At 37.1% G+C, this 15,776-nt stretch overlaps 1 protein-coding gene across 1 annotated transcript in view; it reads right to left on the bottom strand.

Moving 5' to 3' along the window:
- grin2aa (glutamate receptor, ionotropic, N-methyl D-aspartate 2A, a) overlaps nt 1-15,776 on the bottom strand; it is a 195,718-nt gene that overhangs the window by 38,638 nt on the left and 141,304 nt on the right. The window contains exons 6-7 of the mRNA XM_024271483.2: nt 5,847-6,049; nt 1,958-2,129 (exon numbers count right to left, since the gene is read on the bottom strand). Coding sequence (XP_024127251.1) covers nt 1,958-2,129; nt 5,847-6,049 — 375 coding nt within the window. The remainder of the gene's footprint in view (nt 1-1,957; nt 2,130-5,846; nt 6,050-15,776) is intronic.

Genomic DNA, 15,776 nt, shown 5'->3' with positions numbered 1-15,776 from the left:
GATATGGTAAGAGAGAGACAAACGAAAATGAAGGAGAAAAAAAGTTTATTTTCTTTATTTTACTCAAAGCTACTGAAGCAAACAATGTAAACAGAGATGCTGAAGTAACCAACTAACTCAACTATCTAGTCAACCATCCAACCTACAAACTTTCTCACATGACCAGTCAACAAACCAACTTAAAAAATTACCAGCCAACCAACAAATCCATCAATCATCAAACTATACAAGAAAACAACTGACCAACCAACTCAACCACATCAATCCCCCAAATTAACCTCCAAACCAACTAACCACCCAATCAATCAATAAACAAGTCAACTACATCACTAACCAATAAAACTTAACTAGCTAATGAACTATTTAACCAGTTTAACCTCCTAACCATCCATTCAACCAACTTTATCACCTAACCTGTCAGCCAATCAGCCAACCACCCAATCAATCAACAAAACAAGTCAATCACTTCACAAGCCAACTCTACAACTTAACTATCCAATGATCCATTCAACTAGTTCAATATCATAACCATCCATTCAACCAGCCAACCAACCAACTAACTTTATCACCTAACCAACCAAGCAACCAACCAACCATCCAATTAATCAACAAAACAAGTCAACCACCTCACCAACCAAATCTACCAACTGAACGGCTGATGCTCCATTACCAGCCAGCCAATCAATCAATAAACTATTCAAGAAAACAGTTGGCTAACCAACTCAACCCCATGACCAGTCTATCACCCAAATTAACCTCCAAACCAACCAGCCAACCGCCAAATCAATCAATAAAACAAGTCAAGCACATCACCAACCAACTCTATCACTTAACAAGCCAATGATCCATTCAACCAGTTCAACCTCCTAACCACCTAACCATCTGCTCAACCAACCAACGTTATCACCTAATCAACCAACTAACCACCCAATCAATAATTAAAACAAGTCAACCACTTCACCAACTAACTCTACAGTTTAACTAGCCAATGATAAATTAAACCAGCTAAGCCTTCTAACCATCTATTCCACCAACCAACTTTGTCACCTAACCTGCCAATCAATCAACCAATTAACCACCCAATCAGTCAATAAAACAAGTCAACCACTTCACCAACCAACTAGCCAATTATCTATTCAACTAGCTCAGCCTCCTAACCACCTCACCATCCATTTAACCAACCAACCAATGTTATCCTCTAACCTGCCAACCAATCAACAAGTCAACCACTTTACCAACCAACCCCACCACTTTACTAACCAACGACCCATTTAACCAGCTCCCCTCCTAACTGTGTAACCATCCTTTTAACCAACCAACTTTGTCACCTAACAGCCAACCACTTCACCAACCAACCTGTTTTTGACTGAGTGTACTTTATATAATTATTTTATATTTAATAGATAATACTTAAAATTATTATTTGTGCTTTTATTGTTTACACTTATAAAGCTAGTTAATTAAACAAAAACCATAAACCTGAAATCAAAAATTCTAGACAATTCATCCTACTTAACTAACTAACTAAATGTTGTTCATGCAAGAACATAAAAGTGAACATGATATTTCTCCGTGGTTTACTGAGCCAGCCAGATGCAGCATTTGCATGATTGCTATCTCTCATAATGAAAGCATTGATCTCAGCCAGATTCCTAATGTATTCATTGTGCATATTGAGCCAGTGTTGAATAGGAACAAGGCCAGACATACCTCAGCTTAGTGAAGAATGTCTGACATTAAATAATATAGACAGCTATAAAGTTTGCAGCCTTGAAAAGGAACTCTGGGACCTTTAAGTTAAAAACGGTAATTAAAGATTTATGCAAAACAGTCCTTTCTGCTGGAGCAATTCCGGTTTGTTTGCTTTTTTGGATTCCAAGTTGAGGTCACAGCGTGACAAATGAAAAACAGCTTTTGCTTTTTTTCCTTCCTGAGTGTTGAAAATGAAATAACTTACCTCTCCCACCATCCCATTCCAGACATTGTTGATCTTTTTGCCATGCTTGCCATTGGTAACTAGGTACAGGTCGTAGGTAAACTTGACGTATTTGGCAATCTTCTTCAGTATATCGATGCAGAATCCTTTGCAGCACTTTTTGATATAAGTCCCTCCAGCCTCTGTTGTGTTGCTACAACAAAAACAAAAGGACAAGTTCATTAGTAGCAGTTGGGACGATGAATCGTCAAAAAACAAACATGCAAATGTGTTTAGTTTGAAGAATTTATTAAATGTATCTCCGCTTTTACCCAACTTTGCTCGACTGCACCAATGAGAACATTTAGCACGACGGCTTTTTTCAGGTTATTTCTGCAGAAATGACATGAAATACAAATTTCTACTTTCTCTGAGTCTCCAGAGAAGGAAGAATTGATGGCATCCCTGTGCCATCTGCGTTTAGGGGAGTCGCTCACACAAACGCGCTCGATATGTGTGTGCACACTAAAGTGTATCGACTTTCAACCACCTGGGAGTCTCATTTAACTTGTAAATGTGTGCTAATTAGAAGACAATAACCTCGTCCTTTAGTTTGACAACAAACTGGACACAAACTTGAAAAAGAACAAATTAAGAACAAAAAAGAAAGGTCAGACATAAACTGCGGCCGTTCTTTATTTCCTTAAAAAAAGGAATCACGCTTCACAGCAGTTCTTTCCTGCAAAATGATTGGCCGCTATTTGACCCGAGTGCAGCCTCCAGGTTTTTCGGTAACTATCTGACACCAATCTGTCAGAAAATGTCCCACAATGTGCAGTTCCTTTTTTTCCTTGTAACTTAAAATAGTCTGACAGGAAGAAAGGCACAGTGATGAGGGAGTTAGCACTACTAACTCAACAGAACAAAAACCCCTTATTCAAGTTTCAGCCTAAGCAAATAATGTGTGAAGAACAGATGGATCATCTAATTGTCGACTATGAAAATGATTTTTATGAGTTTATTCCTGCAAAAGAAAAAAATTAAGAAAAACGAACAAAATGCGTAACTTACATAAGGTTTTTGACTGCTTCATTTAGCACTGTAAAGCTACACTGGGCATGTGTAGCACGTTCAAGTACGCGCTTAACAGTCATTGTCTGATTGCTTTGAGCAATCAAACTATGTTATCCTACAACTTTACTATAATCTGATTTTTGGAGCACTTCTATACGAAAGCAGCAATCAAGATGCAATCAAAAGTACTTTATAAAGCTCGAGTGTGAGAAGTCTTCTATTACTTTTGGTACCAAAAACAATTATAGTTAGTTTATAATGAATATTTTTCTGAAAAAAAAATCCCATAAGAAAAGGAATGAGAATATGCTATTACCCATGATTCCTCAAAGCTTTGAGTAAAGTCCCTGTTTGATCTAAAGGAAACCTATAGATCCACAGGATAATTATATCCGGCCCCCCAGATCCTTTTATACTGTATTATTATTATTATTATTATTATTATTATTAATGGCCCAATTTCATCTTGTAACATCCCAATTTTTACAGAATATATATTTTATGGAGAGTAAAACACTGAAAGTTATTTAAGGTTTATTTTGATTTATTCTGGAATTATATTCCTGTCTGTTTTTATTCATATTTAAGTAAAAAAATATATTTTCTATGTATTCAATAAATGTTTGTCGTTTTTGGTCCACGACCTACTTACTGTGTGTTTAGTATTTTAGCCCCCCATGCGATTGAGTTTGACACCCCTGATTTAAAGGGTCACCAAACAGGGAAGTTGGAGGCTGACTCCGCCCACAGACAAAATGAGAAAATCCAGTCAGAGGGTGGAGCGGGGGACCATGCAGGACTGTTATCATCACTAGAGCTGCAGATCATGACATGGGACTTCTGAAAGGACGTGGAACTTAAATGGTTTGACCAACCACAAAATTCAAATGTAATACTTTGATTCAAGCTGTAGGGGGCAGCACAAAGTCAATTTTTGACTATATTTTCAAGAATTAAACACGTTTATTTTAATTTGTTAAAAATGTGGTAATGACCAACAGACAGCACTTTTAATGCCCCATTTATAGAGGTCAGCAGCCAAAAAAAAGTTGACTTACGGTTATATTACCCTTTAAAAAGCATTTGGACAGTTAGATTCGTGAAACTCAAAACTATTTTTGCTTTGAATAGCTACGGTTTGAAAATGATTAAAAACGTGATTGCTTTCAGCAATCAAACATGATTTTTTTGTAGGAATTTCAAATCTAGCTTTTAGCATGGTGTTCACACTGGACTTCATCGCTGCCCAATACTACCTACAGTTAAGAGAGTCTTCATGCCAAATGTTGAGGCGGTACAAATCTAACAAATCTTTCTCCAGGCTTTTTCTTTCACGGCTCTATTTTTTCTAATATGTGAAAGATTTGGTGTAAAATGGTTCCATTCAGGAACAAACCACAAATAATAATTCATCCTTTATGACAAGCTTTTGGTTTGTACATCTGTTGTTTGAAAAGGACACTACCTATACGTCACTACCAAATCTGAGTTCCTGATCGGACAAAGTTTAACTGGTTAAGTTGAACATTTTGTAGAGCCCAAAAAAGACTTGAAATGTTGCATAGCAACGTGTACATTTCAGAGTTTTGATCGTGGAAGCATGAAACGTGGATCGTTTACCAAGACTTTTTAATTGGAACGCATGTGAATGTGGCATAACAGATTTAAGCATTCTACTTTAAATACTTAAAGCTGCCTTCAAAACACAACATACCCTCATAGGTATGAGCTTAGACAGTAAGAGCATGTGATGTCAGGGAGGCTGCTTGTGAAGTTGCCAGGCAAAGTTGATATAGAAAACACTACAAGGCCTGAGGGGTCTCCAGAGAGGGCAGTGCAACTTCTGCGTATGATTTCGTCTGTTAATGTGAGTATGGCTTGTTCTTAGGCCCGGCCCGGATGAGGGAAGCTGTAGTTACGCATGCATGGATACTCTTCAGACCCCAATCCAGCCCCTGCGCTACTCCCCTATCCCTGCCTCTTTCATCCCCTCCATCTATCCCCGTTTCTCCAAATGGACACTGCGGATGCTTGAGTGGGAATTGCGCTGTGGGAGGGGGAAACAAAGCTGAACGCAATGGCCTGTGAGTGGACATGTGGCAACAGAGAGCGTATAAGAGCTTGCAAATGTGTGTTTGTCTTTCTCCTTGGAGATGCTTTATCCTCCGCCCTACTTCACAGTGATTCTGGACGATAATCTATTACAGCCCCTTCCCTGAAACCCTACTAGTGCTTAATCAGCGCTATTTTTGTATGCTGCTCCGCTTGTTTGTGTGTCCGTTCCTCTGCGCACGTAAAAAGGGAATAAGTGACACTTGGTAGCGATGGACACGCCAATCCTTCTTTTCCATCCACCAATGTGTGCTCTCCACTGAAGAGAAAGATTATTAAATTATCTACACTGCGCTTATATGCTTTAACGCAGCACCACCAAAGCCTATCAGTGTCCAGCACTCGATTCCGCCAAGTGAGTGTGCGTCAGGAGCAAGGAAGACCTCTTTAGGAGCAGCAGAGAGAAAAAAAGTAATTGCTTCGTTTAGCAGTCACCTCCATTTTCATGGGGAGCAGTGGGGCTGATGCAGGGTGAACACCACACCTCTCTTTTCATTCCAAATGACAAGAGAAAGCAGCTTTGCAACATGAAAGAAAATATACAACAAAACCCATAACAATATTTTATTTTATCTGTGACCAAATACCTCGCTTTACTATCTGCCTCGCATACATAAAACAGTATCTTTAGAGTAGACATCTAAAAACAACTCCTAAGTTTATGTTTGCTGTGTTTCTGAGTAAGCTCATTTTAATACTCATTTAATTTTTTACTATAAGAAGTCACAAGAAATAGTTGTCTTACTCTTTGATATGCTTCCTGCAGGGAACCGAGTTTCTCATGCAGGTACCGGTGAGTCTCTCCACATCCTCCACAATGACAAAAGGTTTCTCCTCTAAGGTGACGATGGACAGGTGGTTGTCATCGAGCTCAGCATCCCCGAAGGAGTTGAAACGCGGCCACACGGGGTACTTCACTGTCAGGCTGCCATTGTCCAGCTTCCCCATCTGGTAAGGGAAGGAGAAAGCCAAAAAGAAGATTATTGAGAAGGTAGAAACTAGAGTGTTGTAAGAAATATGCAGCACTAACGATACTTTAACCAAACATTTACAGCTTCATTTTAATCTTATGGGTTGTTTCTTTCGCCATTTTGTAGTTTTGTCTACAGATCTAAAATATAGTAAAATTATAGTAAAAATATAGTAAAATGTTCCCAGCAGCCTCTGCAAAAAAACAGAGTGCATCAATGGTCACTAGATTGGCGAATATGGACCACAATGCATTGTGTTTGAACATTTTTTGTAAAATAGATAAATATACATGTATAAATATTTGTTTTTATAAACCTTCCAAGTTTTCATCATTAGAACAAAGTGGATTCATAAATAGTCTTTGTAAAACGCTCATATTTATTAGGTTTCTCTGTCATATCATGTTGCATCTGTTATGTTTAGTGTGATAGGAAATAAATATTGAAATCTAAATAACGTGATGATGATTAAACATTCCTTTTGTGAGCCACAAAGTGTTCAAATTTGACAAATATAGTTATTTGATTTATATCGTGATATGTTTTTATTCCACAATATGAAAAAAAACTACATCATGATATGAAAAAAATCCATATTGCCCAGCTCTATAAATGCCTTAAAAAAATAGGGAGGGAGGACGGTATCTAAATTGCTTTAAAAATCCAGGGCTAGTCCCTGTGGATAGTCCCACATGATCTAGTTTTCTAATTTGGTAGTTAGGGGTAGGGAGGGAATTCGGACATAGCCCCTTTTTGCTGCATTTTAAATCCTAATTCAACTGTATTTTTGTATTTTACCTGACATGACATAATGACATATTGGCTGCTATAGTTGTATCATTTATGTATTTATATGTTTACAGAAATTAGCCACAAAAGTAATTATTTTAACAGTTTTCTGATGATTTTGACTCGGTGCTAGCTAGATGGAAAAACAGCCTGTTTTGGCTAATGCTAGCTTGTTTACAGTTGTATTTTCAAGGATGCACTGAACTGAATATAAATTAATTCTAAAGGGCACTAGATAGTCCCACATTGTTTTTTTTTAATTTATTTTTTTATTTTTTTTTTGTAGTTGGGGAATAGGGCGGGAATTCAGATTTAGCAACTTTATTCTGCGTTTTAATCCTTATCCAACAGTATTTTTGCATTTTACTGACAATAAATTTATGTATCATTTATGTGTTTACATGTTAAAAGAAATTAGCCATGAAAGTGATTATTTTGACAGTTTTCTTATGTTTTATGACTTGATGCTAGCAGAAACGGCCTGTTTTGGCTAACGCTAGCTTGTTTACAGTCATATTTCCCAGGGTGCACTGAACTCTAAAAAATAAATAAGCCTCCAGTTCAACATTGCGGCACAGCCTGGTGACTTCTACAGTTCATTTATTGTTCATGTTCATGAAGAAAGAAGCAGGATTATGTAACGCCACAGTATTCCACATAAACAGCACGACACACCGGGAGCTTTAGCCATGTCTGCATTTTCGCAGCTCATGGGGGTCGCTCTGGTTTCACTGCATTTCTACAAAATAGTAGGTTGAAATATCCTTCTAAAAATACAATACTTCTGAATATTTTTTCTTTTTTTTTTTTTAAAAATTCACAAAAAATAAATAAGACACCCCACACACTTTGTTTTTTGCTTCAATTTAAAGCATAAAATGGCAACATGGGCGAAAACACAGTAATACTATAAATCCAAACATGTATGAGAAAGAGCAGGAGCAGTCTGGCACTACAGCAGAGGTGTAACTGTTAATAATTCAAACTGTTCATAGCTGTGATGTCACAAATTCCCATACGGATGCTCACCACTCAACCACTCCTGTGTGTAAATGTGTGGGCATGTGTGGAAGCCTGTTTTTTTTTGTTTTATTTTTCTGTCAGACGGCGAAGGTTAGACAGGAAGAGGGAAACAGCAACGGGCACCACAGCACTGCTGAACTTTCAATTATTAATAAAACAGAATCCGGTAAATAGCGAAATGGAGCTCTCACTCCTTCCCTAGCTCTTCTGTCTTTCCCCTCTCACGCTATATATTGGATGTGGACTCAAATTAACAGACACACTGCAGTGGAAAATTCCGGGAATTTTTTTCCAAATTGGAAAAAATAAAGGTGGAGACATATTTTTATTGGTTGTGCAAGTTATTTACCAGAGTTAAGTTATGTTCACACTGAACCCGTTTTGTGTTTCAGAGGCGACCAGTTTCAATGTTGAGTTAGTGTACAGACGCAGTCAGAGTTGAATGTCGGGTATGGAGCAGTGAAAATTCTAATACACGAGTTCACATATCTGACCTTTGCCAAATAATTTGTGTCGCATGGACCAATAATAAACGAAGTTTTGGCCCATATGACATGGTGATCAGTGGGTGGAGTCCAAAACCAACATGGGGGAGAATCGGATTACTCGGATACTGTTATTAGTATAGAGACTAATGATGCACAATAATGACTTTTTACTAACAATACCGATAACCGATATTTTTTGTTCTCTTGTAGCCAATAAGGATATTTTTTAAATACTTGAGGAAAAAAATATTTTTACAAGGTCGAAGTAACAGCATATGGCTCTTAAGTATTCAAGCGAATTTGAGGAACTAGTTTTACCTACAAATACATTGAACGGGTATACAAACATAAATAGCTTTGTGAACAGAGAACATTTCAATGGTCAGAGCAAATATTGAGACTTTAACTTAAATAGGAATGTAACAAGTTTATTTTTTCAAAGTGCAAAAATTACTACTTTGTTTTAAACTAATGTTTTTACCGATTTAAAAGAAATGGTTCCTCATAGAAATCAACTTTTCAAAAACAGACATTCAAGCCTTTTACAAACCAGAATGACAAAAAAGAAATAAACCACAACAACTACATTTCTACATTTCATTTTTTTGTTTTTATGTATAGTTGGAGACAAAAAGTAGTATCTCACTATAAATGCTTGTGCAGAGTGCTAACATCATTGCCAGTGACTGTTTATATGATTCACTGCTAGCGCCAGGCTAACGCTAGCTATTGCTAGCGGCAGCTTGTTCATTCCACGCATCGCAATGGTCAATTTTTATATGGCGTGCAAGATCAGTTGTGTTAAAGCTCAACCTTTCTTCCATCCTCGTGACAAACTTCTGGGCGGGGGGAGCAGACAATTAAGTAGTTTAAGCTTGTAACTATTTGCCCATTTTATTGGTGAATTTTGTTCTTATCGGGATGATGTCAAACTGTCCACTATATAATTCAGGGTAACAAATATTATCGTATAACCCTTATGGAGACCATAGTAAAAGGTTTACAGACACAGACTCCAAAATTAGTAAACCTGATATATTTGTCTTCTATGCATTGACTCTATATGAGATATACGCCAAAGCATCCGTGTAGTGATGAGGCTAAAATCTTATGACAGTAGCTCCTCCCACATGCGGCAGGAGTTCCAATTTATGAACACATTTTTGGAGAAGCATCGAGAGGCAAACTTGCTGCATCTTAACACAGAGGCAGAGGACACGACTTCACCGAGCATGAACCCAGCATTAGGCTGCCACTTTTGCCACATCCTATAGAGATAATACAGCCATTTCAATCTGGCACCCCTCGGATCCCCAAGTCATGATCCCTAAATTGCAACCTAGGCACATCCAGACACTCCTGCATTGTTGCATGCTTGGATAAGTCATTAACAGGCATGCAGAGAGGAGGAAGTGAAATTAGCATTTTAATTGTTTTGCTTTGAGTGCTTTTCTACCCTCTGACAGGGATTAGAGTGTCTTTGCTGCTCTTAGCCGACAGGACCGTCAACAGCTCATTCTGCTGCAGCCCTCAAACAAGTGCCTGTGTGTTTTTGTGAGGGAAGTGAAGCGGGACATTCTACCGAGGAGGCGTGTGTCACCTTCACTCCCCAAGGGATTGGCCACATTTGGGGATCTGTCTTTAGCCCCAGCTGTTTAGCATTTCACAAATGAGTGAGTGCGAGACCCTCTCGGTATTTTTCATTCGAGGTTTTTGACCTTCTTGGAATTTTTCTTGGTGCATTCTGAATACAGTAATATTCTCTGGTTTATTTTCATTTTTCTTGCTGCACATAAGTAAACTATTTCCAATCACTATAAGGAATGTAGCAAAAATGCTTAAATGTGCCCACAAAGGATGCAGGCGGTATTTTCTACATTTCAATTCTCAAAATTGGAATTGGTTTATTTCAAGCGATCAAAAACTAAAGACAAAGAAAATAAATCCATGCATAGTTAGAACAATTTTTCACGAACTGATTGGACAATTAACACAAATTACCAGTGTAAGTTACATTTCCCGTAAAAAGTTGTAGAAACTTTCCTTTCCTTCTCAGAAATACTATATTTTAAATAACTGGAGCCAGATTGGTTCACCAAGTGACTATTCCCTTTTAATACAATGCCTAACTTTCATAGAGCAATCGATCAATTTGACTCACAAATCAAGCTGAACGATCCACAAATCAAACCACGATTCTTACTTTTTAATATAATGTTTGATGCTATGTGTGTCTTTTTACTTTGCATGTTTGTATTAAATCACCATCATTTACACTTTATTTAGAACAGGAGATCAGAATCAACAAATCTGATAAAAACACAAAGATTTAGACAGAAAGAAAGGATGTTTGTCAATTTCAATTTTCTTTCTTAGTAACATAAACAACATCAAAATTATAAACATCATAGTTGTTTTTGATCATTTAACTACAAAACCTGAACATGTACTCAGAATTATATATTGGTACCGGTATAAAAAGTTGCTTTTTACCATGACAGAATCGGCTGATTCACGTTGATTATCCGCCCTTCTGCTGCGTAGGTCAGCATAGCACCTCGTTAGTTAGTTATGTTAATTGCATCAACTGTTGATGTAAACATTGAAGCTAAAGCTTATTCATTTTTTTAGTACTTATGTCAGTGAGAGGAACTTCACTTTCAGTTTTTAAACAGAAAAAAAGCTCTTGTTAGTCTTATTTTGAAAACCGGAAGCTTCACCGACATGAGGATTTGTTTAATTCCGGTGACGGCAAAGCTGCTCTTTCGGCTTTGTTTAAGTTCATACACATAAAATCCAACATAATTCTGCATTTTAGAATAAATAAATAGTCCCCAAATAGTATTTTACTACACCGTACTATATTTATAAAGATCGATAATCGGCGATGTTGGACGTCGCGAATATTCATGCTCAAATTTTAGGGAGCAGATCGCGAGTATCCCGGATCCTCGTTAGCAATGGACATGTCTACATTGTGGCTCTAACTTCTGTATTTGGGGTTAGATTTAGAATTGATTGCAACTGGTGCTTGGGAGATGTTTCTTTAAGTTCTATTTCATATTTGAGATATGAATTGGACTTCAATCGGACTATTTTCCATGTTTTCCGTTCTATTTCTCTATGGACCTACAATGGATATGGGCCCTCAAGACCTATAAGTCGGTACTGTTTAATGGGTTAATTCAACAATGGAAACGTTCCAAATACCACATCAAACCGGACTGGACCGGACTGGACTGCTCAGTGGAAACAAGCCATGACAAACTGGAGCTTCTTTGCTATGAAGGAACAAATATCATTTCTGATAAGAGCCGTAACTTCAACCAAATTTGACCAGATCGTTCTTCATCATCACCCTTTAATATTAGTTAGAAAAAGATTTGGGAAAGTTAAACTTCAAAGATTTTACACAAAGTGAGAGGAGGAGGAAAGAGGAGGATGAGGAGAAGAAGCTGACTTCAGCAACTCTTGTTCTGCTGCTCTCCCCTCTCTTCCGCTGCAGTGTTTTCATTCCTCTAATTGCCAAAACAAAATAAATATAATTATTGCCAAAAAAGAACATATTAATTCAGTGTTTTACTTCACAAAGTCAGTGATCAGTTAGTCGTATAAGAACAGAGATAAAAAAAAAAACAATTCTCAAGGCTTTTACATTGAGCTCTGTCTCTATTGCAGTTTTGCTTGGAGTTATACTTAAAGGCAAATTGCATTCTGGGAGAATGAGTTCTTAATAGCATAGAGAAATGCATTCAGTCATAAAACAGTATCTGTCACTCCTGTCAGACAGAATTATATGGAGAGAATGGATTTTGCTTTTGCCCTGCCACAGCCTCTCTTTGCCCTGTTTATGCCTGCATGTGTCAGGCTGCACGTGTGTGCCAAAGTTAGTTAACTCTTCAGAAACACACCCACACTCTTCATTCATCGATTTATGCTACTGCGTCTTCAAGAAAAAAGCACTTTATTAAAGCAGGAATGGCAACATCTTAATCAAAAATACATGTGTGTGTTTTAGCACGTGGTTTCAGAAGTGTGAGTCTGCACACACACACACACACACATGCCAGCTTCTGTGTGTGTCCGCCCCTCCATATTGTGATTATTCGAGCATAAATCCCTCGCTGTCTATAATAATTATTTGGTGAACCGCCGATTAACACCACGGCTCCTCCAGAAGCAATTTACACACTCCGTCAGTTCTGCGGGAATAAAACATACCTTCCTGCCTCTGAACTGTAAATACACTTTCTCCATTCTGTTGGTGAAGTTAAGTCAAAGACAAAGTCTGACGTGGTTCTAGACCAGAGGTCTGCAACCGGGGGCTCCAGAGCCACATGTGACTCTGTTATCTCTCCATGGTGGCTCTCTGGCTGAAGAAAAATAAAATAGTAATTTGAAAAAAATGTAGTTTAGCTTCTATTTTAGCAACATGCTAACGTTTTTTTGCTAGTTTGTTGTCGACTGGGGGTTTTAGGCTAATCATGAGTTTAGCTTCTGTTTTAACTACAGGTTTTTGTCTAATTGGTTTACTGAAAAGTTTTATGATAATTTGGAGTTTAGCTAATATTTTAGCAAAATGCTGATGTTCTCAGCTAATTTGTTATCTATTTAAGCTTGTTGGGATCATTTAGAATTTAGCTTTTATTTTAGTAACATGCTAACATTTTTGACTAATTTAGTTTACTGAGGAGTTTTAGGCTATTTTGGAGTTTACCTAGTATTTAAGCAACAAGTTTGCTTTTTTGGCTAATTTGGCCTCTAATGAGTTTTTATGCTAATTTGGAGTTTAGTTAATATTTTAGCCATATATGCTAATGGATAATTTGTTATCTTTTGGGGTTTGTAGGCTAATTTAGAGTTTAGCTTTTCTTTTAGCAACATGCTAACATTTTTGACTGATTTAATTTACTGAGGAATTTTATGCTAATTTGGAGTCCAGCTTTTAATTAAGTAACGAGCAAAATTTTTCGCTAATTTGGCTTCTACTAATGGTAGAAGGTAAAAAAAAAAATTTAATCCAATTTTGAGACATGTAAGTTTCTATTCTATTCTAAATATTTCAAATAATTCACATTTAATAAAAAAATAAACAAAAAGAAGGTTATGAATGCAAATCCAAATTTCTTAAAGGCTAAAGTTTATTAGACACTAATAATTAAAACATTAATAGTTTCTACACTTCTTAACATTACGGTCCACAGCAGAACACTAACAAATGACGGCTCACCTTTGCACAAATGGGATATTTTGTATTCAGGCTGGACTGATATATGCTGGACATGTGTTTGTTTCCCTGTATGCATATATGTATGTGTGAGCTGATTTGTATCTATATTGAGTACATGTCAACATGTGAGTTTGAAGGTTTTTTCAACAAACTGATCACCGATGCACACATTTAGTTGTTTTGGCGGAGTTTTACGCCAGACTCCCTTCCTGACAAAACCCTGTATTTTATCCAGGCTAGGGACCGGCACAGAGAAACCCAAACTCGGACTCCTTGTATCTACACAGCTAGGCAGTAATGTGAAGATTACTGCCTAAAGATTATACTGGAAGAAGCTTCACCCCTGGGAAATGACCCCTGGTATTCTATACGCCTGTCATACCGCCTTCCAGCTGGTTAACTAAACAGGTATGTTTGTAATGTTTGCAAACGTGTGAATGAGCACGTCTGTGGACAAGCCCAACCTTAATAAATAACAGCTACACGTGAAGGTAATAATAACAGACTTAAAGTCTAAAGCCTAATGCACAACCAAAATAGTCCACAGATCTGGATTATAAGACAACAGTAAGAGAAAACAAGGTTTTTAAGTGCTTATTATAGTGCGAAAAATACAATCTCAAAAACAGTTAATACGGCTATTTATTTGCAACTTTGAAAGCTTAGTTTTTGAAACTGAACATTTTGTTTGCAATTTGGGAAATTTTGATCTCAAAACTGTGACTCTTGTTCGCAAAAAAATCACTGATATGCACCGATATGCAATAAAAGTGTTGCAGAACTTTAGGGATGAAAAACTGGAGAAACTTTTCAGGATTTGTTGTTAGTGATTTTTGTATTTTTTATGTTGTTTATGTTACTGCTGAACTTAACTAGAAGGTTGACAAAAAAAGTTGTTTAAACTGACGAACAGCCTTTTTCCCAATCTAAATCTTTGTATTTTATTGTTAATTCTAATCTGTTCTAAATAATTTTATCAATGATGGTGATTTATGACCTACAATTGTAATAGAATATACCCAGAAAAAAAGATATAGCAACAGCAAAAATATATTATATTAAAAAGTAAGAATTGTGGTTTGATCTGTGAATTGTTCATATGTATTTTTCCCAAGGGAGAGCTGGGTTGAAACTAATAAAAAGAAGTGTTAAATCATGTAATGCTTTGTGACTATTAAGAGACAAATTAACTTCATATTAAAGGGTATATTTATGGTTTTACTTAAAACTTCATTTATAACAGACTTGATTAGACAGCAACAAACTACAAATTGAAATATGTAACACTTGGCAGCTTTTTGTTATTTTTTTTAGTGTGCATGCATATCTTTTATTTTTTTTCACTGAATGGTATTCATGTATTCATCTTTATTTGTTGGATTTTTTCAAATAATTTGCATTTGTGGATATTGACAAAAAGATAAGAATTTACTAGATCCCCATAGAAATCCTGTTTTTCTTTTCATAAATATTCCAAATTCTCCTAACTGTAGCTGAGAAATGTAAATCCCAGATGAGAAGGATTAAAAAAAAACTATTCTTTAAACAGCTGGCTGCTCAACACCTGTAGTAAGCAAAACAAAGACGAATCACCTCCATTCTCTTGGCTTCCTTCTCTCCTTTCAACAAGTTGTCTCGGTTTCATCTTTTGATGCCTTTGTCTCTTTTTGTGAAACTCATTAGCTTTCTTTATCTCATCCCATCTGCCTCCCTCTCCTCCATCTCTGCATCATTCCACGTTGCGCTCCTCTACGTATCTTTGCATCTCTTGGCCCCAAAGGGACACATCTTGTGTTTTGAGTGTGGAGACATATTTTTTTGTGCCGTCTCTGCATTTTTTTTTGATCATCCTGGAAGTCCTCTTCACTTTCTGCCACCTGATTTCTGGCGCATGGGTGGGACAGCTGAGACGAGAGAAGCTCCCAATTATGTTCCTGCTTTGGGTTCCGCTTGGCGTCTCTCTCGTTTTCCGACTCCTTCCGCGCGCCGCAGCGGAGCACTACGGATCAATTTCATACCCTCCTTTACACAACTTCTCTTCACAACACCTACAAAGGATTGTGTAGATGTTAGCATGAAATATATTAAAAAAAAAAAGTTTCCCCCTCAAAGACTGGGTGGAAGCTGTGCGGATTGCGGCAAACTCAACTGCAAGCAGTACGAGACACACGAGG

The sequence above is a fragment of the Oryzias melastigma genome, linkage group LG8, assembly GCF_002922805.2.
Source record: "Oryzias melastigma strain HK-1 linkage group LG8, ASM292280v2, whole genome shotgun sequence".
NCBI classification, from domain to species: Eukaryota; Metazoa; Chordata; class Actinopteri; order Beloniformes; family Adrianichthyidae; genus Oryzias; species Oryzias melastigma.
This window is presented reverse-complemented; position numbering and strand designations above follow the sequence as displayed.